We start from the raw sequence: 25,940 nt of genomic DNA, 5'->3' as shown, positions 1-25,940 counted from the left end.
TATATGCTATAATTTCAATGGATAGAAACAAAACTTTCCTATAATAACTCTTAGCCTCTTAGCCTTCCTTTTCTTTCTCTCTCCCTCACACTCATGTAAGCTGCACTCACCGTCCAAATTCCAGCTGAGACTGGATATTGTTTAAAGAATCTATAATATCTATATAGCGTGTGTGAGTGACTGAATATGTTGTATAGGGGTATAAAGTATAGATGTAATGTTAAAAATTGGGGACTGTCCAATTCACTTGACTAAAAAAAAAATTTATAGTCCCATTTAATTAATTATAATAAATTTTATATATTTATTCAATTAAATAGATAATAATCTCTATATAAAAATTAAATTATTATTATTATGAATAAAATATATTTTTGTCTTTAAAATTTTTTTAAAAAAATTTAAATTTATTTTATTTTAATTTTATTTTAAATTTTTTTATTTATATTAAATATATTTTTGACATCTCATTTTTGAAAAAAACTTAAAAATTAATTTAACAATAATTTCAAAAAGATAACCTTAAATACAATCCAGCCAAACACAAAATTCTTGGCCTTTTACCAATGTGCAAACTCTTGGCATTAAGCATTTCTTTCATTTTTTTTAAGATAATTATTTTTATTCTTTAATAAAGTTGGTCCAAAACAAGCATCCAATATAATAATGACCCACATAAAAAAGTTCCACCAATACATTAAAAAACTATGTAACTGAAGTAATAAAAGGTATAGGTAAGGTCATCTTCAAATAGGGAAAATAGAAAGGTAATGCTTTCGAGCATCGTGAACAATTTTTACTGATAACTTCTGCTTATTTTTAAAAATTTGTTCATTTTTGGATTTTTAAATCTGCCAAGGTTTATCGGTAACTGCTGGAAGATAAATATCCAATAGCCTCTAAATTTTTGCTGAATCTAGACAAATTCATAAACAGTGTGAAATCGATTTGTCTGCTGAGTTACACCGTGGCAGATAGGCTTAACTTGAAAAATTCGGGTGTGGAGCTTTTCTTTAACTCGTAATCTATTATGTGTTAGCTTCTATAAAAAAATTTTTAATCTTAGGTTGGCTTTTAAGACTCTATATTCCTTTTTTCTCTTTTAATCAGGTAATGTAGTCTTCTCTGTTTATAATTTATGTGTCAATAATTGTCTCTGTTATTGAGGGATTGAAATGTTTTTTTATTTTTGTTTGATTCCATTGTCTGTTTAGTAGCATTAGTTCTGTAATTCACTGTGGAGTGTATTCTGTATTTACATTAGTTATAGGTGTTATTGAAGTAAACTCTTTGACCTATAAATTCTGTGTAATATTTATCATGCTGCCTCATCCTATTCTCTAAATAATGCCCTTTTTCAAAATTTTTCGACCCTCCAACACGCACTGTCAACCCCATGAGGGGTTGGTTCCTATCTCAGCCCATAAAAAACTAGAAAATCTGTAATATTTATTTTTATAAACCTTAGAAATAAGAAAATTAAGTTTAGTCACTAATCTCCACTCTTGTTTAGCTAACAAAGCAAAGATTGAAGGCTTTTAGATCCTTAAAGTTTAATTTGTCTTGTTCTTTCGGCCTACAAATAATTTTTCCGCTTATCCACTGCATCCTCCTTTCGCTTTCTTTTTTGTCTCTATCAAAATTACAAAATTTTCTTCTGAATTTCTTCGACAGCATTTCTGACAACTTAAAACAGTTTAAAGTGTAAAATAATCTAGCAATTGCAACAGTTTTTATTAACAACAATTTTAAAAAGATAATCTTAAATACAATCGAGCCAAACACAAAATTCTTGGCCTTTTACCAATGTGCAACTCTTGGCATTAAGCGTTTCTTTCGTTAAGTGATATTCTAAATATTCTAAATATTTTAAATTTTACAAATATTTTGATAAAAATATTTAGATTATATAATAATATTTTTAACAAAAGTAGTTAGTTAATAAGTTTTAAATATAATAATCTAATTATTTATCGAGTAACAAAATAGAATTTAATTATTTTATATTTTTATATTGCAGTTTAAAATATTATTTTAATATATTTTTTAATATTATAAAATTTTACATAATAATTAATCTTAATGAATAAAAAATACTCATATTTTTTGTATTTATGTATTTTATATTTATTTATTTAAAAATAAAAAATTATGTTGGCATTTAAAATATTATATATTAAAAAATATTTATTTTTTAATGTACTAAGATATCTTATATTTATTAAAATCCATCCTTACTCTTCTTTTATATAATGTTCACATCTGATGCGCACAAAATTATTGTGTTTGTTTTAAACATACCCACTCAATATTATAGCTTCATTTATCATAAATTTCTTGAATATTTAATTACCAAGGAATACAATTGATGCAAATTAAACATTTTTAAAACAAATTTAAAATAAAATAAAACTTAAATAGTTTAAAACTTTTGACAAATACTTTATCCTGTTATTGTTATACCTATTGAATTTCTTTCTAATGCCTATTTCCATTTGTCTTTAGTTAAAAAGTTTATACCTACTTGCTTTCTAAAAAACAAAAGGATTAAAAATACTTTTTTATTTCCATAAAATGATAATAAACGTCGATACAGATGACAAAAGCCAATATCCAAAACGTCAAGTCCCTAAAAATCTCCGAACATGTATTCACTATTGGCACAACTTTAAACCAACGTTCTTCACTGTAAATTGTTGAAAACTTGAAATAATGCAAGCCAGCATTCTTTTGGAAAGTTGTTAAGTCAAAATGAAGCAATAAACTAAATTACAGCCAAACACCCTGCAATCTCAACTGCAGTCTCCAACTAGCAGAAAAGAAATGCATAGAATGAAATGTCATCAAAGACCTATGGTTTGAAATCTTCTAGAGACCAAATTCATGTTCTATCACAACAGCCTAATGTAATGGTACCCTGCCAAGAGTTGCAAGCTTCTCTTCATGTTCTATTACAACATCCTAATGTAAGGTACACTACCAAGAGTTGCAAACGTCTCCTATGCACACCACAAACTCCTATTCAATATGTCATGCTTCACCTCACTGCAAAAGCAAAACATAACTTTGTTAGGGTAAAACAAGTAAACGCCAAATACCATATGCTAAGAGGCTACATAACCTACCTATGCCTTCAGTCTTCCCCTTGGGTAGCTTGTGCGGACTCTACCTTTTGTTCATCAGCTGTTGAAGACAGACAAACTTGATTGATCAGGGAAATCAGAGATATTGGAACCGGATAACAACGACCACAGATAGAAGAAGTAAACAAAATACAACAGACAAATAAAAATGTGAAGGAATTCTATAGCTAAAGAATTTCATATGTTTCAGTTACATTGCAGACCAAGCTTCCATTAATAATATTACCTCCATCTTCAGGGATGTCAGAGGTCCACAAGGTAAGGTTGTCCCTCAGAAGCTGCATAATTAATGTGCTGTCTTTGTAAGACTCTTCGCTTAGAGTATCCAACTCAGCAATTGCTACATCAAATGCCTGCTTAGCAAGGTGACAGGCCCTGGAATATTAGGAGTACCATGTTAAATTTGTCAAACAGATTGGCTCAGACAATCGCACACCAAGAAGAAAGGGTAATACTATCAGGAAAAAACGGAATATTTGGCATACCTTTCAGGAGAGTTCAAAATTTCATAATAGAAAACAGAGAAGTTCAAAGCCAAACCCAATCTAATGGGATGCGTTGGAGGTAACTCAGCTTCGGCAGTAGTAGAAGCCGCCTGCAATATTCACAAATTTATCAACACTAACATGCAATGGTAGAAAAAAAATTGTTAAACGGTGACCTACTCATGCTAAAATTCCACACTGGCAGAACTTAACTGATCATAGATCAGTGACCAAAACACATGTACAACGAATGTCATGCCCAAAGAGTAACCACACACTGTGCTCTTGGCTCCCGTCTCTCCTTTTTTACCGATAAATGTTGCTCAAGTGTGATTGGAAAGTTTTTAAATTGAGAAAATAATTCTATTAAGAAAGAATCCATTTCTACTTGAAACTGTCACTGTAATATGCAGCCGAGTTAGTTACTCAGGAATAAGTTGAAGTAAGTAACTAAAGGGTGACACGTTGGATAATTCATTTAGGGAGCTAGCTTGATAGCCTTTGTATATAAGCTTCACAAGGTTCACAAAGTCTTCTAGTTCTTGTACTCAATGCATGAATAAGAAAACTCTCCCTCCTCTGTTTTCATATCAGTTTCTCTCTATGCTAATTTCAACAGAAACTCAATTCCATGGTTTAGATTGCCTCTAATATAACAGTAGAATTGGATTCAAATTTTTAGTTTGGAATGACTTTCAAAATGAGTTGAATTATCTTCTTTTACAATTTTACCCTTGATAAAACCATTTGGACTAAACATGAAAATTGGAATTCTAAAATGAATTAAAATGATTAATTTTTATTTGTTCCGAACCATGAAAAAGAATTTCATTCTTGTGTGAATTCTAATTCTTGCCATTCCAAAGATATAAGGAAAGATAAGACATAACACATAAACACTTTCCCTTCTCTGGTTTAATGAACGGAATAATTACACAAGGCATGGCAGGGAAGAAACATCAAGAAGCTTCAAAGCACACAAATAAATAGAAGAAAACCTGATATGCTTTCATGGACTGATCAGCAGCCTCCTTTCTCTCATCTCCAGACTTGAATTCAGCCAGATACCGATAATAGTCGCCCTTCCTGCAAATAACATAACAAGACACAAAAACAATGAATTCCAAATTCCTCAAAAAGAAAGACATCAGAGAGAATGAAAGGGGACAACAAAATGCTCTCACATCTTATAGAAGAACACACTAGGTTCACCACCAGAACAAGAAGGGATAAGGTGTTCATCAATAACAGTCATGATATCAGTACAGATGTTAGACAACTCAGATTCAACTTTGTTCCTATACTCCTTGATCCGCTTAACGCTAACATCGTTCCCTTTGGATTCTTCCTTCTGCTCAATGGAGGAGAGAATCCTCCATGAAGCCCTGCGAGCCCCAACTACATTCTTGTACCCGACTGACAGAAGGTTTCGCTCCTCAACCGTCAACTCCACGTTTAGCTTCGCTACATTCTTCATTGCATCCACCATTTCTATGCATAAAACAAGAAATTTGCGTTTTTTTAAATATTTTGTTGGAGGATCTTGCGAAAATTGAAGACCTTATGTACAATTTCCCACGGAATCTCAACAAAGAAGGAAAAATTGGGAGCGATTGTGGAAGAAATCATCAGCGAGTCAGAAAAGAACATCGAATCGGAGAAAAGAATAAAAAAAGGGAGTTGAGAAAAGGGACCTTCATAGCGCTCGGCTTGTTCAGCAAGTTTGGCGGTGTAGACGAAGTTTTCACGTTCCTTGGTGGGCGACGCCATGGACGATCTGCTACCTTTCTCTGTGTGTCTCTTCTCTTTCTCGCTCTCGAACTAAAACTTTCTTTCTCTCTCTGAGCTTCGGTCAAGATGTAGAAAAAAAGGTTGCAATAGTTTTTCACTTTTTCCTTTTTTTCCTTTCTTGAATATTTTTTAGTTGAGGAATCGGGACGCAGAAACTGGCACGCTTCGGTCGTGGGTTAGTAAGTGGCTCAGTGGGTGTGCTCAATCAACATGTTTTCGTAATGTTAGTAAAAAAAAAAAAATTACGAGGACGCAGAAGCAATTTATGTTTTTTTGGCAACAGGACTAATAACTTGCCGCATACATAGGAGGGTATTCGAACCCAAAAAAAAAACCTTATTATTTATTTAAGTGTACAAATAAGTGAGTTAATTATTCGAATAACTTAAATTAATTAAATTTATATTGATAAATCAATAAAAGGATTGAATCGGAGAATCCTTTGTTTTGTAATCAGTGCCAAGATCGGCATTTGGTCATAAAAATAGAAAAAATATTATAGATTTAAATTTGATTCCACAAAACAAAAATCGAAAACACCACGTACGAATAAAATAAATTTATTATTGTTTTAATGATTTAATTATAGATAATTCTAATACATTTGTTAACATTTTAGAATTTTTTTAACCTCCAAAATCATTCGTATTAATGAGTAAACTACTAATTCGATTTCTTGTCCATTCTTTAAAATGGCAATACAACTCCTCAAAATAAAAAAAGATTAAACTTTGGTTCTTGTTGCTCCAGTCTCTGAAAATATTTTTCGTCAACTTTGAGACCCGTATTATGCGTTCGAACATATCTCGAATATTAAGACCGTATTCAAAGTTTACATGCATCTCTCCACTAAACATATATCTCGGATACGTCACCCAGTGTCACAGAATGAAATTTAAGTACCTAAGATATACCTATTTTGTAATTTCCCAAGTATTCGAGATGTAATTTGTTATGCATTTAGATAATTACTTTATATTTTATGTATTTTGGTAATTTTTATTTTTATTTAATTTAAATAAAAAATTTTAATATTTATTTAAATATACGAGTGAATGAATTAATTATTTAAATTAAATTAATTAAAAGAAATTTATGTTGATAAATCAATAAAAAAAATCTTTTTTGTCAGAGTCAGATTAAGAAAAGAAAAAAATTAAAACTCCAAATTTAAATCCGACCCAAAATTCAAATTAAACAATTTAATTTAGGACAAATAAAATTTTAATAATTTTTTTTATTATAAAATAATTTAATCTTCCTTCAAAATAATCAATATTAATTTTATTATAAAATAAATTAAAAATAATTTATTATGAAATAAATTAATATTTCTTTAAAAAAATCAATTTATCTAACTAATTTTAAAAAATAAAAAAGTATTAAAAACCAAAATATTTAATTTAAAATTTCTTAAAAGTCAATTTGATTATTTACTCACATAGTTACCTAATACATAAGAATAATTATAGAAGAGAAGTTAATCAAATATTCTTTGAATTTAATTTTCATAAAGGAGTTTTACTCAGCACCGATAGTATATTATAGGCTTATAATAAAAATAACTAATTTTTAAATCCACTAACATAAATATGATTGAATAAGCTTTATATTATGTATTAAAATTAAACTCATATTCTTTTTCTTAATCCAAACAATGTTTAATATAAATAATAGAATGAGAAAATGTATACTTTTATAAAAAAATATAACAAGTAACAACTAAATATGTAGAAGAGAGATGTTTAAAGGTCAACAGAATTTAATATTTTTAGTCAGTGTTTTTAATCATCGATTTAATTTTTTTAACCTAACAATTTAACATCGTACTTTTAACTTTACATTTCTAAACATTTTTAGCTAATTACTGATCAAAAACAATAAATTCTGTTGAACTTCTAATATTCTTCTACGTAAAAAAAATACTAAGAAAATAACCTAATATTTTTAGTAAAAATAAATAAATAAAATTTACTAATATTGATTCACATGAGAAAAAAATCACCTAAGATTTTTTTTATATATAAATTATATATCTCCAAATATGTTGAGGCACTGATGCGTGCTGCTATTTCTAACTGCCAAAGGGAGTGTTGGCATCTAGAGCAAGCAACTTGGTGCTCAAAAAATCAGAAATCTGTTTTCTTTCTTCATCACTCGTATGGTAATGGGAATATATGGTTCTACAAAAGTTGCATATAGCGATCCCCTTTAACTGAGAACTATACTATGTGATACTTTGTAAAGAAATGATGTGCGTGTCAATGACTCATAAACCAAAGGATTGATTTTTTCATCTGTATTCCGTAGATAACCAGTCTCCAGCAGAGTGCAATTACATCTGATTACAAGTTAGCAGCCAAAATTGATGATGCTTCTTGCTGTTTTAAGCTATCAGCAACATGAGCAATTACTCCCACACCAGCATTGTGAAGCCATTCATTTTTCACCTGGAATCAGATAAGTATTCATTTAGAAACTATGTATTAATGATATATCATCATCCATGACAACAAGGTTTGATGGGCGAATTGAAGTACATGAATGTTGTTATGAGCAAAGAACGGCCAGAATGCTGCGTGAAAGCTGACATCAACTTTTCTCCACCCCAACCGCTGTAATCCCCGTATCATCTCCTCTGTTGAAAACAGAGTTTTAGTGGAACAAGAAAAAGCACCATGACTGAAATAATTAGTTGATATATTTTCAGGCTCTTGGCATTGATAATCACCTTCCATGAGTTCATGATATTCCAAAGTATTCTGGGCATTGGGTACATTTTGTGCTGCCTCTTTTGCTTTTGCTGCTTTTGGAGGGAAATGAGATCCATCAGAAGGAACTGGCGGGCAGTATTCCATATCAACGACATGCTTGTATCCATCTAAAGATCGCCGAGGAGGCTGCAAATATAATAGGACAATATCAGCATTCTTAGCAAAATTTATATGAGCTCTTAGCTTTCTCATTTTTACTACTTCTTTCCTTTTTACATTAAATAGTTTTTCTTTCTATGTTTTCATACAGAATCTGCATAATCTTTCCATAGTTTTTGTTTCAAGTTTGCAATACAGAACCTACCGACAACACTAGCAAGAAAGGAAACCCCATTATCACCCTGCATTTTAGTTGCAAATTGTCATTTTGTATGAGCCATCACTTTTCTCAATAAAATGGATTATCGCAGACATATAAGTACACCAGCATAATATGGATAAGTGATCAACTGAAGCATATGTAACAAAAAAAACCCACTTGAACTATTAATGGATTTTATAATTAATTATAGATACAGTACTCTCTCAAGACAAATATCTTTCTTAATTTAAAATACATAATATCCTATTCTAATAATGAATATATAAATATTGTATTTATAGTTAATTATAGAAATATAGAAATATCATTGATATGATATTTTTATATTTACCTAAACTATCTGTTAATATGAACCCTAAAATCACACAGAGACAATTTAATTGTTGTTATAAGGCTCCACTTCAAAATAAAAGACAGAAACAAAATCTTAAATTGAAACTCAATTCAAATAACATGTCAACCTCAAACCCACAAAAGTTACCCAACTGGCAATTAAAAAATTTAAATGATAACTAATAATAATAATTTTAGTGACAAAGTTAAGGCAGGTACATATCAAGAACCTTGGTAGATATTTTCTTTAATATAAGTATTAAATAATAAATTTACATATGTTGAATAAATGAATGATAAAGATCAATAACAATGAAAAAATAGAGATAACCCAGAAGGAAAAATCATGATACTCACCTTACTGAGTTCGGTTTCCCTTCTTATAGAGGATGTGCGCCACCCAACCATATCTAAACACAGTCAAAGAAAATTCCAAAATCGAGGAAATTAGACCAAAAAGGTCTTATTGATATATCTAGTATGCTATAATCCAAGATTAACACACTGAAAGGATACGATCATACGAAACATTAGCATAAACAATCCGACATCTAAATTCTCCAAGTGCAGATCTACAGAACAATAAATCATTCTTTGAGTACTAGATCACTTGAAAATTAAAAAGAAAAGAGAGAAAGAGAGTAAGTATATTTAGGTTCCTAAACTCACAGAAACTTCCCCTCTTCACAATCCGTAGCCATCCTCAAAAGAAGAGGTGGTTTGTTGGCTTTACCATCAGTAAGGAACAACTGACTACCAGTCCGGCCAACAAAAAAAGGAGCTATTGGTGCAGCAAGCTTTTCTAGGATTGGAACACCCAGTAGAAATGGAAGCTGAAATATACACATAGCCAACAACCAAAACTGTTATGCGTAGATTTTCAGTATGACTCGAAAAGAAGAGGAAGAACATGAATAATAACATAGATGAAGACAGAAAAAACATGGGCACCGAAATTTATGTTGTGAACGATGACATACTTGTTTTTTTCCCCTGACACCAAGATGTGGAGTTGCTAAAGTAATAAAACTTATTGGCTCTAGCCCAGCAATTGTCCCTCCTTTGAAAAAGCTTATATTTTGAGGTTTTTCTTTTATGCTGTTTGCTTGATCACCAGATTGGTCCCTATTGTATGCATCAGGTGAATATAGGACAGCAATTGCATATCTAGCAAACAAGCCTCCTAACGAATGGGCTAGAAAGGATATCCGTTTCAAGCTTTTTGTATTTTTAACAACTTCCTTGACCTATTTTGATGAAAAATAATAAGCATAAAAATTAACAATTTATAAAAAACTCCAAACTATCTACTTAAATTAAATGTTCAAACTTTGGAATATAAGTTTGCATATATCTCAATACTTACTTCTTCAGCTAATCGCTTTCCAGCTCCATTAATCCCACTGAATGTCTTAGTATAAGTATTTGATGAACTTACTGCAGCCATCAAAATAATTTTTATGGAGTTCTATTTTACACATAATTTTGTACTTATTGATGACTTAAAAGACAAAAAGTTGTTATCCACTCATCCTCAGCAGCTTACACTAATAACTTTTTGAACAATGTAAATATGATTTCTCAATGCACTATCTAGGAAAACTTAAAAACAAAAGTAAGGTTCACACATCATAGATCGAGTTTGAGATGTCAAGGCATGTCAAATAGTAATGGCCAATACATTTAGCATTTATTCTAAAAAAAATCTCAAAGTTTCGGTTTTTGTAAATTGGCTAAGAAAGTCATGGTTTAAAATGCAAGCAGAATACAACGTATAACCACAAAGTTCTCATTCACACTTTTTTTTTTTAATATTTGGATTGATAATAGTGTTTTTTAAAATTATGTACAGTTTGAGTATTAATTTCAAATGTGAAGCCATTTGATTTAGGTTAATTCCTGTCCTTCCAAAAGTTTAATTTCTGTACTCCTATAAATCGAATCCTATAATTTTAGTTATTTTCACAATTTTGAAAAATACAAAAAATTACACAATATTAAAGTATATCACTTATTTCATTTTCATATAAAAAAAATTAGCATTGCATTCACTATGTATACATAATAAAAGTCGTAGGAAGTACCATATATTAGAAAGTTTGTTCCCAGACACCTTTTCAACTCTGCTTCTGCATATGTCCAATCACTTGTGCTGCATCAGAAAAGCCATCAGCAATTATTGTTCTCCTAAATTAAATTTTAACGTTCAAATATTTAATAACCAAAGCAACTGATGCGTCTCGGAGACAGACCTAGCCAAAATTCCATGAACAAGAACAAGGAGATGTTCAGGTTCATTCTTTGAATTCCATGCGCCAGCTATAGACTTTCCATGAGTGATAGTATTCATAGCTTGAATTCCAATGCCCTGGTGTCTCTGCCCGCTGTTTGTGGCTGAACAAAAAAAAGTTAGATTACGCCCCAAGTATAGTGACATTTACACTTGTAGCAATTTAATACAGTTTTTAAGATATTAGTGCCAACGCAAACTAATTAATTAATTATAGGTAAGCTTGGAAATTACATATTTGATTATGGTTAGAGAAACAGAATTTGAGAAATAGACAATTGATTGCAGTTGAATAAGGTGGGAGATAATGAATGATTGAAATGAAAGCATGACGATGAATTTAATACGAATTGAAAAACATATAAATAAATCAAAATTATATTAGGTGAGGAAGATAAATTACCAGAAGAGAAAGACACAACTGATGAAGAGGAAGAGGAAGGAATAGAAGAAGAAGAACAAGAGGGGGAGGCGGAGGAGGAGGATGGTGGTTGTTTGCAACTGGAAATTCGTGGCGAGTAAAGACAGCGCGCGTGGGTGAAGGGAGCGGTTGCCATCTGTATTTATTTATATAAATATAGGGAAAAAATGGAGAGGGAGAGGGAGAGCTAGGGACCGAATGGTAATCGTGATTGAATTCTCTTGCTTCAAGGCAAAGAGTGAAGAGAGAATCGCGAATCACATCTTGCAATCGGTGCCCATAACTTATCCTCTCTGCTCTACTCTGTTCTTTTCTGGCGATTCAATTTGGGGTTGCTGCTGGTTCAGGTAACATCAAAAGTTCACCATTCGTGGGAATTAGTTAGTTAATCACATTTGCAGTGCCGTGCTCTGTCACGCCATCCCAACGGACCTTTTCCTAATACCATTAATTTTTTATGTATATATATAAAAGTATAACATTAAAGTATATATGTATTTATATATAAATATATAAATTAATATATAAATAATATATATAAAAATATAACAATCATGTTACAATTACAGAATAAAGTATATATATATATTTATACATAAATATATAAATTAATATATAAATAATATTTTTATAAATTTAAAATATATAACAATAATAAATTTAATAGTATAAAATATTTTATATAAATATTGAATCACAATTATTTATTTAAAATACTATTCACATTATAATTATAAAATAATTAACAAGAAAAAAACTTACATACAGTGGTGGATATCTAAATTTATCGATTCAACAAAAATGTCTAAAATACACAGTATTTTTTAGAATGTTTTTTATACTATATTAATTTATCTAATTATACTAAGAGGGAGTACTACATCTATATATATTGAGTACTTCTTATTGAATTTGAATTTAATTATCTTTTGTTGTTCAAATTTTATATTTTCAATTTTTAATTTTGAATAAAAAAAAACCATAACTAAAACTTTGTTAATAGTTCATATATGAAATATTTAAAGTTAATATAAAATAAATTTTGTTAATATTATTTAAAATGAGATATTTTAATATTAATAGGCAAAATATTTTATATTAATACCATAGTTATTATAACTCATTTAATAAATTATAAACTGATTCAGTTGTCATAATTAATTATTCTTATCTCTGATTAAGAACTCGACCCATTTTACTTTGATTATTGTCTAGCGTATACGGAAAAAAAAGTTTAGGAGGTTGTTCGAACGCCAATCTATGAATTCTGATAAATTTCTGGCAATTGCTATCAAACAAAATAAAAAACTTGTAAATTTATCTAGTGAAACGCCAACTTAATTCCAACTTTGCTTTCTTCTTAGTTTCATTCTTAGTTTCTGAGATAATCTCACTCTTTTTATGTAGTCCTGAATTTTAAACAAAATATTTTCCTTCATTTAACATAATTAAAATAACCTATTGTCTTTTTAAAAAAACAAATAATTGATTATTCTTATCTAACTTTTACTTTGTGTGAGATTCTAAATGTAAATTAATGTTTTCAAACGTGAAAGAGTCTCACATAAAAATAATTATATCTAAAAATTTTATCAAACTTTATATGGATTCAAATACTTGGTATGACTATTTAAATTAATTAAACACCTATTACTAATTTTTTAAGTACCTTGTTTAAAATGTTCTATTATACGGTATAATGTTTGACTCCCTATCACCCTATGTTCCAAAACTCAAGTACCTGAAATTTAGTCCGTAACTTTAATTGCTTCTAGGTCATTGTAGCTTCTTATTTTGTCCAAAAATCAGTGTTGCATCTATTCAATCCATTATTTGATCATGACAAAATTGCTTTAACAGTGAGATATGTAAGGACATTAAAAAAAAATATTTGTAATTTGTGAGCAAGACATAGATGATAGCTTCAGCGAACAAAAACTAAATGAACATCAGACTTTTAATTAAAGGTATTAAACCTTTATGAGATAGCTAATACAAATTAGAAATTCAAAAAAGCATTCATAGGTGCTAAATAAAAAAAAATCTGTTTCATATTTTTATTTTGATCTTCAGTAACTTCTAGGTCTCTCTGTCCACGTTTATCCTTTGCCAAGTGGTCACCTTCTCATAATGAAAGGAAAGCAATGCAAACTAATGAAAACGTATTCAGATTGTAAACAAAAATCTGCAATATATCATTCTTTAAAAATATTTATTAATGGTTGCATTTATACCATTAACAATTAAGGATTCATTTAATAATAGATATATAAATCACAGAATGCTTTAAAGGATTATAATAACAATGTAATACACTTCACAAGTGTATTTTCATGATGTTCATTTGAGCTATGATTTTCTTAGTCTGTTTTTTTGGCACATGACTAAAGCTATTCTTAAAATTAGCTACCTTTCAATAGCCTTTTTCTTTTGTTGTCCATACTTTTCTATATCAAAATCACCGTATCATCATTAGAAGATCATCACAAGAAACTAAACAAAGATATGGCTAATTTGCTTAACAAAATGCGCCTGGATGAAAACATATTCACTCAAACTATTCTCAAACATTACAGTTTAGTCGGTCAATCGTGCAAAAAAAAAATATATTAGGAGGTAATCAGAATTTATTATTTTTTACCATCATTTAGTCATCACTTTAATTCTTAGTTTAGTATTTTTAGTCTAGTTTTTCAATAACATGTTTTATTCCATACTTTTAAATATTAATGATTAACTAATAACCAAAATTTGTTAAACAAATATAACACAACATTTCAACAAAACCAAGCATTTTCAAAAAAACTAAGCTAAAAGATCAACACATTACACCAAAGTCTTTTATAGTAATTCTCATATATAATTCCAGCACCACTTATCCACATAGTACATTAATAAGAACAGCCCACTATAAACTTTAATGGGTTGGATTCTTAAAAAAAAACTAAATATTGGTATATTGCAAGGAATTTAACATAAAAATGATTAGACAATTCACACAAATAACTCATTGGTTCAAAAATCATAGATAAATAAAATATTGAAATAATAGAACTTGAAAAATAAAAAATGACAATTAAGCTAATGATAGAAATGAAACTTACAAAAAATAAACAAATAAATATTGGGAACAATAAATGAACACAATAATCTGAATTAGCCTTGATAAACCAACAGAATGGAACTATATGATCCATAAAAGTATAGAACATGCATGTCTAGAAGTTTTCAATACGCTGATTCATTAACATAACAAAATGTTAATTTTTGAATTATGAAGGTGAATATTTACATACTTAAACTTTTATAATATTGACACTAAATAAATTTTAAAAAAATTATTTTTTGGTATAATTATTAATTGTGGTTGTATAAACAATTTTACCTGTAAGTTTATTTTATGGGATTTAAAAAAATTATTTAATTAAAAAATATTAATAATAATATTTTTTTAGATTTGTTTAATATTGTTACTTAATTTTTAGATATTAAAAATCATTAATATTTAGGTTAGAATAAACTTTTATTTATACTAAACTAAATATTAAATAAATTTTTAAAAAATTAAATCATATTTAATAACATATTACTGTTAATTTTTTTTAACTACAGTGTTCACAAATCATACAAGACACATCACATGGTCACTTTAGTCACCTTAAAGTCTTAAACACTTGGCCTACAGGCACTCTCTTTTTTTTATTTATACGAACACAATCATGATGCCCATAAATATGTGTAATTGTATTATACGATATTATATAAGAAAATAATTAATTCTCTAATTTCTAAAAAATACCATAATATTGTCTTCGCATGTTAGACACTTAAGACTTGGTTAATAAGCAACTCAAGTAATTTTTATATTTTATGTAACTTAGATATCTCATATATATTTTGACAAACAAGCATACAAATCAATAAGAAATATTACATAATGGTGAGATCACATAATAGAACAAGCATGAGGGTTTTCGTCGCTGAAGATAGCCATGGCCTTGTCACTAACGATGGAAGCAGCAATAGGCTTTCGGTAATAGCCAAAGTCATCGGCAAAAGTGTAACCATGGTGGTAGTAGTTGTAAGAAGAGGAGGAAGAAGAGGTCATGGTGTTGGTGTGGTTGGCATATTGGCGTGAGAATGCATGGTATTCAGGGTTGTATGGATATGGCCACAGCTCAGCTCTCCTTCCTGTCTTCCTAACCGCTTTCAAAACCTTCTTTTGCTCTGCCCATCCCATAACCGTCACCTTTTGCAGCTTCATATCTATGTCTACCTCATCAACTCCTGTGTATGCCATTTAAATCCATCATCATATATACATGTTACATAGCACATAACGCTAAATTAATTAATTTTACATACCTGGTAACTTCTTCAGAGCTTTCTTTATCTTGCTCTCGCACCCCGGACAATCCATATGCACACACATTTCTACTATCTTAAGTCACAACAAAGATTAGTTAGTTAAATAATGTGTCATATTTTTATGTGATTACCTTCAATATGTAAAGAGGAGTGTTAGGAGTCAGCAGAATTTGTGACGTTTAGCCATCAATTAGCCATCATTAATATTTTTAATGGTGTAAAATGACATCTAATAGTGTAGAATTACTCATTTTCTTTTTGATGATGATTAAGTGGTGGTCAAATTTCAACAAAAATGCTGACCCTAAACTTTCTCTTATATAAAATTAGAAAAACAGTACTAATTAAATAGTCTAATACTCTCACTTGCCCCGATAAATATGACTGTTCAATTACAAGTCTATAATGATTTCTTACACCATACATAAAATGACATAAATAACCAATAATACAAGGTGATATGCTAGCCTTAAATTGGGCTAACAATTTTTTATATATCATTGTCATCACATAACCAATTGTTTTAGTATTCGGAAGTTTTGGACATATCAAATGGAAACTCATTTAAACTTTAATTTATATATAACAGAGTACTATGATTACTGAACTTCTATACGTAGTTATATGTGCATTACATATGATGCAAACGCACAACAAAATGCAAATTCAAACAGACATGGTATACACTATACAATAGCAATGGCAGGGAGAAAAAATATTAATAAATAGTAGTGTTTTCTAACCGTCATATTTGGAAGTTAACACAGGAAGCTCTAGTGTTCTTTATATTTTTGAAATGATGTGAGCTTTAAATTAAGTTCTAATGGTGAAGGACAGAAGTTCATATGTCCTATTTATAGGTGGCAAACTATTCATCACAAACAACCGATGAATGTGTAGTGCACGATTGTGACCAAGCAATGCAAGGACGACGACGAAGACAAGAACATTAAAAAATTGTGACATAATCAATAAAGAAAGGTTATTTATTTATATAATTATTTCACACTTGGTTCCCACGGCACTTTCTTTCTCTTTTCATAACTTGTTTCCTTGTAAACAATTAGTTGAGCGTGTCCACGTTATGGAAATTGCATAGCAAATACTCGGAAATAGGGAGGAGCTCCTAGTGAAACCTCTACATATGTGTGGAAATGTGCCACACGTCACTATTAGTTCATTCTCACTTTATTAATATTTTAACTCTATGTCCTAAATTATGACTTTATGATTAATGATGATTAGCTTCAAGAGAGAATTGCTTTGACCATTTTGCAATTTAAAACGGCACGGCGTTAGACTTTTTTTTTTTCTCTCTAAGTAATATACGTCATAACCAGCTTAGATTGGTCGAGTGGTCAGCTCACTTGTCCGCTTAAATAAGTGTCGGGGTTCGAATCTCGCCTCAGGGTTTCGGTTCCTAATATACTAAAGCCGCTTTTGTTATTCTTTCCCCATCAAAAGAGTTGCAGTTCAGCCACCTAAGAATACAGAAGACTTTGATTGAGAAAGATCGAAAGAACCACAAGATCCATATTCTTCCATCAATTTCTGACTCTTACAAATAAAGGTACACTTTCACATTATGTTATATTTTTTGTGATTCAATATGAACAATCTAAATTAATAAAATTATTTATTCCAACAGTTCCATCTACTCCTCAGGCAATTTCCATGCATCCATTATGAAAACAAATCTGTTGACAATATATGTAACAATATTGAATTATTGATATAGCTATTGAAGTCTCTTCTTTTTGAAATAATTAATTATTCTTATGAGTGTGTATTATGTCCAATTATATATTTCTGATTATATAAATGTTGGTAGTCTACGGATTTAGTCAATAAGATTAGCATCATATAATTAACTCTTGATAAGATCAATGGTAAATTCTATAGTATCTTTTATTTGATGTCTAATTTTTGTTTAAATTATCTTTTATAATAATTTTAAAATATTTAAAAAATTTTAACTTTTATACTTTTAAATTTAAAATTAACCTATTTTAGCAATTAGACAATATTTTTTAAACATCATAACAAATATCAAGATAAACTATGAACAAAATTTAACCGTTAACGATATTTTTAAAAAAAAAATCAAAATATTAAGGACAAAAATCATATTTTATCTAATATAAAATTTGGATAGATAACTCTTGAGAAACTTAGTAAGAATTAAACTCATGATTTTTCATACAAGTTAAATTCCTTAGTAGACATAGAAATAAGTTAAAGGAGCCGGCTGAAAAGTGTAAGCAGTAAAATAATTTGATGGTTAACACAATGCTACAAATCTTGGTTTCTCCATGCACTATTTGTCACATATTGGTATGCCACTCTCTACATAACAGGCCACTGAATTGCATCAGTTACCTTAGACAAAAGAAAGAGTAAAAAGGAAAAAAATGGCAGAGAAAGAAGGTGCAATTGTTGGCAAGGGCCATGAGGAGGGAATGAAAATGGCAATCTCCCTCTTAGAAGAATCTGGACTTCCACTGGAGCTTCTTCCTCTGGCCGACGTGATCGAAGTCGGTTATGTCAGGAGCACCGGTTACATGTGGATCCTGCAAAAGAAGAAGGTTGAACATAACTTCAAGTTGATTAGCAAGCTTGTGAGTTATGACACTGAGATCAATGGTTATGTTCAGAAGAAGAAGATCAAGAAGCTCAAAGGGGTGAAGGCCAAGGAGCTTATGCTTTGGCCTCCAGTTAGTGAAATAAGTATTGATGATCCTCCCACTGGGAAGATTCACTTCAAGAGTCTTGCTGGGATCACAAAAACATTCCCACTTGAGGCTTTTGCTTCAGGCCAGTAACATAACTATCATATGTAATCAATTGCCTTTGCTTGAGTCTCAAGCAAAACTAAGTGTTTAGTTCTGTCTCTGAACTCAGCAATAAATATGTCATCTTTCCTTTTCAATTTTGCTTTGTCCAAATACTACTGTGGAAAAAAGAAAAGAAAACACTAAAATTAGGCATATAACCCAATTACCCATGGTATATGACTTGGGATTAAACAAACATTTCAGTTGCATCAACTCACATCTATTTGGACCAACTTAAACATCTCTGAAACTACTTTATAAACATTCTTACACTATTCTTCATATAAATACTATGTAATTTAAGAATAAATTTTTTAACTGCTAATGACAACTTCACTCTATTTCTGAGATAACATCTAGTCCTTGGTTCAGGCTTCCATTACATAATCTAGCCCTCTAACCCCTCCCCATTTCTTTCCACCATTTGAACCACATCTTTCATGGTTGGACGATTCTTGGGCAGAGCTTTACTAAACCAAAATCAGAGAGTTTTGGTGTGAAATCACTGTCTAGGAGTACATTATGAGGCTTGATATCAAAATGTAAAATTCTTTTCTCACATCCTTAGTGAAGATACTCAATTCCCTTGGCTATGCCGAGAGCAATATCTTGTAGCTTTTCCCAGCCTAGAAAGGCATCTTTGGTGTCTGCTGAGGAAATGAATCTTTGCAACGAACCATTTCATAAAAATTCGTATACCAAAGCTCTTCTAGATCCATCAGAACAAAATCCGACCAAGCGAGCCACATTGACGTGGTGAATTCGACACATTGCTTCCATTTCATTGATGAACTATTGGCCATTACCTGATGAAGCATTTAAGACCTTTACAGCAACCTCAATTTCATCCCCTAGCTTCCCTTTGAAGACAGTTCCATATGCTCCTTGCCCCAATTCTTCCCTAAACTGATTTGTAATTCTTCTTCCAAAAGCTTTTTGATCTTCAATTCTTCATATAACTCAGCCTTTCATTGCCAGCTACATAGACACAATAAGCTGCCACTCCAACAAATAGAAACATAAAAGGGCCTAGAATTTCACCTGTACATAGAAACATAACAAGTTCATTTTTGGAATTTCTGTCTTCCTTATGCAAAATGACCAATAGCTATAAAAGGCTTACCAGCAAGCTTTTTCCCTCTATGTAAACCTGCCAATAAAATGAACATAACAAGTTAACAATCAATGCAATAACAATGTTCAAAGATTTAAGAAAATCCCTCATAAACTCAAAACTAACATATAGGAAGAAATTATACCTTTAGTACTATGGGGGAGGCCTATACATTCAAGCCTATGATTGGATTCGTTTCCTCTCACTTTTGCAGTCTTTGCAATCCGGTTGGAACCAATTAAGAACAGTATCAATGTTCCTGTCAAACAAAGAACTAGGCAATGGTACACTGCTGCGGATACTAGTGCAAGAGAATAACTGAGTATTAACAATGGATTGATCAGAATTCACTGCTACAACTTGAAAAGTACATGAAGGCAAGAAAAGCTTCTAGATGCTAAGAAGTATTCCTTATCCATCCTCGAACAATTGAACAATGCATAATTATGGAGTAGAGAGCCATCAATGAAGCTAAAAGGAGAAAGAGAAAAGTCAAACAGTGGAATGTGTGTGTGAATGGAGCAGCCTTGAGGATAAGAGGGAGTTATGAGTTGTGATGAATAGTTGATGCTTTTGACTAAGGCCTTGAAAGAGAATGGGAGCTGCAGCATTGTGTTATTGGTATCAGTGCAAGAAAGATCAAAGGAAGAATCATGGCTACACCATTCTGGTTGTGTTCCTTTCAGCCTGAAGGGGAACCTGATGGAAGGTCCATCCATGCTGCAACTTGCTACTTTGCATTGCTCGCTGGAACTTCTTCCTGTTGAGATGATCAACAAGAAAGGGATCAAGATTCCCAACCAGTTAGCCATGTTTGAAGATCTATAAGTAACAACTACTTTGATTTAGTGACTGCACTCTCCATTTAAGAACAAATTCAGAATTAAAAACGTATACATACAAATGATTGGAACACTATCATTGACTCCGAGTCAACAGCGAAGTCAAATACTCAAGATGCGGATAATGTATGTTTTTCTTTTGTTATTTTATTTATTTATCTATGTTTGCTTTTGCTAAGAATACTCTTTGGACATTCTTTGACTAAATTCTTGTAGTGGTATGAAGATTTACTATTTTTATTATTTTAGTTTTTTAAATTTAAAATTTACTATATTCGTTTTTGAGATTTAGTTTTAGACACTATATTAATTCTTGAACCATTTTTAACGTTAAATTAGCTCTAACTTATTACGCTAGACACATGACTAAATAGTATCTTTTCGTTTTAGTTCTTAAATAAAATAAAAATAAGGTCGGTTTAGAAAATAAAGAAAGATATAACGATTTGCACATTATATAAATTATTATTTTCGCTTTTTGTCTTATTTAAGTACTAAAACGAAATGATATTATTTAGTCATGTACCCAGCATGACAAGTCAAAACCAATTCAACACTTAATTCACTGATTCAGTACTTAATTCGCTGATTCAGTACTAAAAAAAGTTTAGAAATCAATATGGTGTCTAGGATTAAATCTCATGAATCAGTAAAAATAATTTTAAATTCAAACGACTAAAATAATAAAAATTATGAATTTGAGAGACCACTTTAAGGATTCAGTGGCATTCTTTATTCAATTTTTATGGTGTCAGACACAATCACATGTTAACTTGTGCCATCTTATAAATAATATATTATTTATAATATTATTTAACTAAATTTGGAAATAATATTTAATATTATTTATTAATACAAAAATTATCTTTAATAATTTTTATAATTAAAAAAATAGTAAAAACATAAAAATATAAAATATTATTATAATTTATTTAAAAAAACTTTATATTTTATATACATTTTATATTTCCAAGTCTTACAAAAAATGTGTGCCATGTCACACGTCTTATAAAAAAATTGAAATTAATTAATGCTTCATAGATAATTATAAACTTAAAACTTGTATTCTTTCCTCTTTTTTTTTTCTCGAAAGGTTAAACATTTTACTTTTATATCTTTAATAGTTTAATTAAACTTTTAAGACATTTAGTAAAAACTCCTATTTTTAAAAATAGACTTATCATATACAAAAGAAATCCGAAACGAACAATATTATTTTTTGATTAACTATAGATCGAAAGTTACAGGTGAAGCTAAACTTTCAAGTGTCTTTAAAATGGGAAACAAATAAGCTTTTAAATTCTATAATTTAAAATATCTACATTATCACATGAATCTCGTGTTCAACCATAACTTCATATAAAAAGGCAGATAAACTCAAACAAAAATGGAGTGACAAGAAATGCATCCAATAAAAGAACAAAGTTGATGTTGAAATGGTATATGAGATAGAGTACTTATTCTGGCTTAGGACATCAATCATCTCCACAAGTTTCTCAATCACATGACATCCATTCAAAAATGGAATTTATACTATTCTGCTACAGCCGCAATTTATAGATAATACATTGTCAAGTATGTCATATTCCCGCTTCATGATCCAAGATTAATTAAATCTTATAAAAAATGATTAGCTCCTTTCATGTTTTAATTTTTGCCAAAAAGGGCTACAACACAGCCAACAAATTATTAAATGCTCAAAAAGCTTGAATCCAACACAAAATGCCCACCACTAGCTTCCCCTACAACCCAGCAGATTTCTCCAATTTCTGGATCTGGTTTAGGAAAATCCATGTCATCTGCATAACCAACCAAATAACAATGATTACTAACAATTAAATGATAGAACAAAGCCATTAGAATCATTATAGGCAGGACTTTGGAACTTGTTTACATCATCAAAAAATTGTCCAACAATGAAAGATCCTTTTATATCACATCTAAACATAAATTAATTTTTATACCTAACATGAAGTATAACTTCCTTGAAAGATATTATTGGAGATCATCCAAACTAACTAACCGGATAAAGTAGAATACATACCATGACATGAGGAGCAATTCTAACACAGTAGACAGGGAATCCAGTGTAGAACTTGAAAGGTCCTCCTGATTTCAAGGTTTTGAGAGCACAATCAACAGATCCAGTGTATGGATATTTTCCCTCGGCATCAGGTTGCATCTTTTGAATCTGGGTCTTGACATAGTCAAATGGCAAACTGCAAGCAGATGCGAAGAATCCAGAAACAGCACTTGCACCTATATAAAAAAATTCAATAGACAGTTAGTAGCAAAATGATGACCATGAATCCTTCACAGTATAAAAGCAAATTTCGCACATATTGCCTATGGTCCTCATTCAAAAATGGAAGATCACAAGAAAATAAACAACCATTAACAAACAATACCCCAATGGAGACTTGGAATATAAATGGTTAATTAATATGATATATGCTTCCTTTAATATTAGGATTTCAGCATTACCAATGATAATCCTAATAATTTGACAGAAAGACTAGGTGCTATTTGACAAATATCATGAACCCCAATGGAAAAAGTAGGTGGCTAGAGAAATACCATACCCTCCCAGTATATATGCAGTGTCGCCATAGATACATTAGAATTGATGAACACAGTACCAAAAGAAAAAAAAAAAAAAAACTAACTACACAAAAACAGGATCAATTCATTTCAATATTTCATAAACATAATGGATTAAATCCTCTTCCAAAACTTTAGACGTTTAAGTGATCAACTATGGCAGTATATAGATCTAAAGCCAATAAATTGAGTAAATTATTCAACGACAGGAAAATGATTACTTACCGACCACAGTAGCCATTTCACCAAAGCCCATGGAATCCTTGAAGAACTCAACACTTTGATCATAAGACGCAAGCATACCCATGTTCAATGCCATGGCTCTTACTACAGTAGGTCCAGCACCTTTCCAGAGTGCCAAAACACCTTCATCAGCAACAATACGATAAAGTGCATGGAAGGCATTTGTGTAATTTCGGCGCTGAGCAGCAGGTAAAGTTGCATCGGCCTGCATACGAATAAGTGCCAAATCTGCTGGACTACCAACAGTCGCTCCAATCGCACCAGCAGTCAGCCCGCATAAAGCTTTCTGATAGAGTGGCAAGGGCTTGCCCTCATTAGCCTCAATTGCCTTGGATGTCAAGATTCTAGAAAGCAATTAAAACCACCAAATAAGATTCAAACACAATTTGATTCCCTTAAACTCATACAAGATTATTTACCCCAGCTAAAAAAGCTATCAATTTCCACAAATAACAAAAACGAATGAAAAAAAGGCCCTACAAAGGTCGGTTATGAAAATTCTCCTTTTTATGGATCAAGAGTGTGACAGTGATCAAGACAACTCACCTAAATGATCCAAGACGAGCTGTGGTGTAAGTTGCTTGCCTAAGAAGTCCAGCAGATAGACCCTGTATCAAGGTGATTTAGATTATTTAGACGATATTAGATGTATATCCGTGTAAAAATCAAGGTCCAAATTCAAATAAATACTAGTAAATAAACACTTTCTTAAGGGAATAAACACTTTTATAACACATAAGCCAAAGCAATAATGCATAAAACCCACTTCCACTCACAGATCTATAGGCAGGTATGTAAAAAGGGTTAAAAGCAAGTGTAAGAAACAAGCATAGAACATCCAAGCATATTGTAAAGAGCAGAGCATGCAAGCTACATTGGAATCATCAACGTTAATCTTTCAGAAAGACAAGAGGAAACTAAGGCAAACCCGTACCAGCCAAAATCAATCAAGAAAACGCAGGTAAAGAAAACCAATAAAGGAGGGAAAAGATGCAAATACCTTGTAGAAAGCAGCAACACCCTCATTCTTGAGCATGGTTGAAGTGACTTGTGCAGCTGATCCTTGACCCAATTGAATCCTGACCTACAAAAGTTTTTTCAAGGAAATCATTGGAAGATGGATCGTACATAAAGAAAACCACAGATCTGAATCTGGGAGGAAAAGCAAGACAGACCCAGTATTCCAATTGAGTGAAGAAAGAAGAAAAAAGATGAAAGGAGAGAACTTTGATGGAACCTTGATCATATCGATGGGTTGGATGACGCAGGTGGCAAGCATGCCGGAGGCGCCTCCATTGACGAAGGGCTTGACGGTGGACCATACGCCGACTGGGGCAGCAGGCTTGGCCTTCTTGTCGTCTCCCATTGATAGAAGGAACAAAGGGGTTTGACGAAGAAAGCGAGGGAGAAGAAGAAGAAGAAGGTGAAGCCTTGAAGGTGCTGCAAGTAGAGCGAGGTTTTAGCGGCTGAGAAAAGAAGCGAAGCTGAAATATTAGTATTTATTTATCAACATCACATAAATAAAATAGTAACACTGAAGGAGTAGAAAAACATCAAAATTTGCAACACACTAATCTCTAAACAGAGCCCATAACCTACGAATTACGATACTACGAATCTACGATTCCGTCTAGCATCCCCAATGTTTAAGTATTAATTTTATTTTATTTTAGATACTACAAAATTACATAAATATTTATGAGATTATATATAATAAAATTTAATTTAAAATTTAATATAAAATTTATCATTTTGATGTATAATTTTATTTTAATTTAAATTTTAAAATATTTTTAGTTATTTTAAATAAATTTGATTAAATTAAAAAATGTTAAATAAAATAAAATTATAAAATTATAAAATTAATAATTATATACTATATTTTAAAGATATTACATACTAATAAAAATAAATTTTAAAATATTATCTAATTAAGCATAATAAAAAATAGAATAAAATTGATAATAACTTACGTTAAATTGATTTAGGTCTATTTTTTTTTATCAAATTGATAAGAAGATAAAATAATAAAATAATAAAATACAAAATACATCTCATTTATTTAATTAAATTTTAATGGAGTCTTTGTTACAATGTTACAATATAATAATGTTACAACATTACAGTAACATTATTGGTGTTTATTTAATGGATTTAAACCGCTGACAATATTTTAGTCTTTTTTCTTTAGAGTGATACAGTATTTTATTACTGATATTAGTATCATTTCGAAAATAGTATCTAATACAAGTTTCAATTTTATATTAGTTCATTTATTATACAAATCAAAAGTGATACCCAAAATTGATCCTGATCTGATAGTTATAACTCGGTGCAACTATGCCTATAAATCAAAATACAAATACAATAATAAATGTG

General features: G+C 30.5%; 4 protein-coding genes and 1 long non-coding RNA gene across 7 annotated transcripts; all 5 read right to left on the bottom strand.

Annotated features, from left to right (window-relative positions):
• Positions 1–2,667: 2,667 nt before the first annotated feature.
• On the bottom strand, positions 2,668–5,870 carry LOC112792706 (14-3-3-like protein C). Its single transcript, XM_025836044.3, has 7 exons — positions 5,323–5,870; positions 4,813–5,119; positions 4,627–4,714; positions 3,629–3,738; positions 3,370–3,518; positions 3,126–3,183; positions 2,668–3,045 (listed from the first exon to the last, which is right to left on the bottom strand). The coding sequence occupies exons 1-6, from the start codon at positions 5,396–5,398 to the stop codon at positions 3,134–3,136; spliced, it is 780 nt and encodes a 259-aa protein (XP_025691829.1). The 5' UTR covers positions 5,399–5,870; the 3' UTR covers positions 2,668–3,045; positions 3,126–3,133.
• A 1,539-nt stretch (positions 5,871–7,409) lies between these two features.
• On the bottom strand, positions 7,410–11,999 carry LOC112792705 (uncharacterized). Of its 2 annotated transcripts, XM_025836042.3 has the most exons (11): positions 11,542–11,999; positions 11,101–11,242; positions 10,933–11,000; positions 10,215–10,285; positions 9,829–10,095; positions 9,518–9,681; positions 9,365–9,420; positions 9,206–9,258; positions 8,151–8,319; positions 7,960–8,057; positions 7,410–7,869 (listed from the first exon to the last, which is right to left on the bottom strand). In XM_025836042.3, exons 1-11 carry the CDS (start codon positions 11,693–11,695, stop codon positions 7,765–7,767), a joined length of 1,347 nt encoding a protein of 448 aa, XP_025691827.1. In that variant the 5' UTR covers positions 11,696–11,999; the 3' UTR covers positions 7,410–7,764. The 2 variants fall into 2 exon arrangements, with proteins under 2 accessions (XP_025691827.1, XP_025691828.1); XM_025836043.3 differs by lacking the exon at positions 9,829–10,095.
• A 3,418-nt stretch (positions 12,000–15,417) lies between these two features.
• LOC112771808 (heavy metal-associated isoprenylated plant protein 28) lies at positions 15,418–16,893 on the bottom strand. 2 transcript variants are annotated; one of them, XM_025816626.3, is made up of 3 exons: positions 16,671–16,893; positions 15,925–16,000; positions 15,418–15,846 (listed from the first exon to the last, which is right to left on the bottom strand). In XM_025816626.3, the coding sequence occupies exons 1-3, from the start codon at positions 16,674–16,676 to the stop codon at positions 15,506–15,508; spliced, it is 423 nt and encodes a 140-aa protein (XP_025672411.1). In that variant the 5' UTR covers positions 16,677–16,893; the 3' UTR covers positions 15,418–15,505. The 2 variants fall into 2 exon arrangements, with proteins under 2 accessions (XP_025672411.1, XP_072069077.1); XM_072212976.1 differs by having other exon boundaries at positions 15,925–15,996; positions 16,671–16,747.
• A 1,292-nt stretch (positions 16,894–18,185) lies between these two features.
• LOC140178045 (uncharacterized) lies at positions 18,186–20,721 on the bottom strand. The gene is made up of 3 exons (XR_011870125.1): positions 20,021–20,721; positions 19,885–19,911; positions 18,186–19,802 (listed from the first exon to the last, which is right to left on the bottom strand). It is a non-coding gene; the product is annotated as an uncharacterized lncRNA (long non-coding RNA).
• A 1,408-nt stretch (positions 20,722–22,129) lies between these two features.
• Positions 22,130–25,189, bottom strand: LOC112792703 (mitochondrial dicarboxylate/tricarboxylate transporter DTC). Its single transcript, XM_025836041.2, has 6 exons — positions 24,799–25,189; positions 24,562–24,645; positions 24,108–24,169; positions 23,544–23,905; positions 22,762–22,976; positions 22,130–22,516 (listed from the first exon to the last, which is right to left on the bottom strand). Exons 1-6 carry the CDS (start codon positions 24,925–24,927, stop codon positions 22,460–22,462), a joined length of 909 nt encoding a protein of 302 aa, XP_025691826.1. The 5' UTR covers positions 24,928–25,189; the 3' UTR covers positions 22,130–22,459.
• Between the last annotated feature and the right edge of the window lie 751 nt (positions 25,190–25,940).

The sequence above is a fragment of the Arachis hypogaea genome, chromosome 13 (genome assembly GCF_003086295.3).
Source record: "Arachis hypogaea cultivar Tifrunner chromosome 13, arahy.Tifrunner.gnm2.J5K5, whole genome shotgun sequence".
Classification (NCBI taxonomy): Eukaryota; Viridiplantae; Streptophyta; class Magnoliopsida; order Fabales; family Fabaceae; genus Arachis; species Arachis hypogaea.
Note: the sequence above shows the minus strand (reverse complement) of the source record. Positions and strands in the feature narration are given on the sequence as shown.

Coding starts and splice junctions, on each gene's coding strand:
- LOC112771808 (XM_025816626.3), bottom strand. Junction 15,847..15,924: donor AGCTCTGAAGAAGTTACCAG/GTATGTAAAATT, acceptor TGGCATACACAG/GAGTTGATGAGGTAGACATA.
- LOC112792705 (XM_025836042.3), bottom strand. CDS start 11,695: ATGGCAACCGCTCCCTTCACCCACGCGCGCTGTCTTTACTCGCCACGA. Junction 11,001..11,100: donor GTTCATGGAATTTTGGCTAG/GTCTGTCTCCGA, acceptor TTTCTGATGCAG/CACAAGTGATTGGACATATG. Junction 9,259..9,364: donor TGCTAATGTTTCGTATGATC/GTATCCTTTCAG, acceptor GACTGTGTTTAG/ATATGGTTGGGTGGCGCACA.
- LOC112792703 (XM_025836041.2), bottom strand. CDS start 24,927: ATGGGAGACGACAAGAAGGCCAAGCCTGCTGCCCCAGTCGGCGTATGG. Junction 24,646..24,798: donor AACCCATCGATATGATCAAG/GTTCCATCAAAG, acceptor AAACTTTTGTAG/GTCAGGATTCAATTGGGTCA. Junction 22,517..22,761: donor GAATTGCTCCTCATGTCATG/GTATGTATTCTA, acceptor TTGGTTATGCAG/ATGACATGGATTTTCCTAAA.
- LOC112792706 (XM_025836044.3), bottom strand. CDS start 5,398: ATGGCGTCGCCCACCAAGGAACGTGAAAACTTCGTCTACACCGCCAAA. Junction 4,715..4,812: donor AGTGTGTTCTTCTATAAGAT/GTGAGAGCATTT, acceptor TGTTATTTGCAG/GAAGGGCGACTATTATCGGT. Junction 3,519..3,628: donor ATTTTGAACTCTCCTGAAAG/GTATGCCAAATA, acceptor CTAATATTCCAG/GGCCTGTCACCTTGCTAAGC.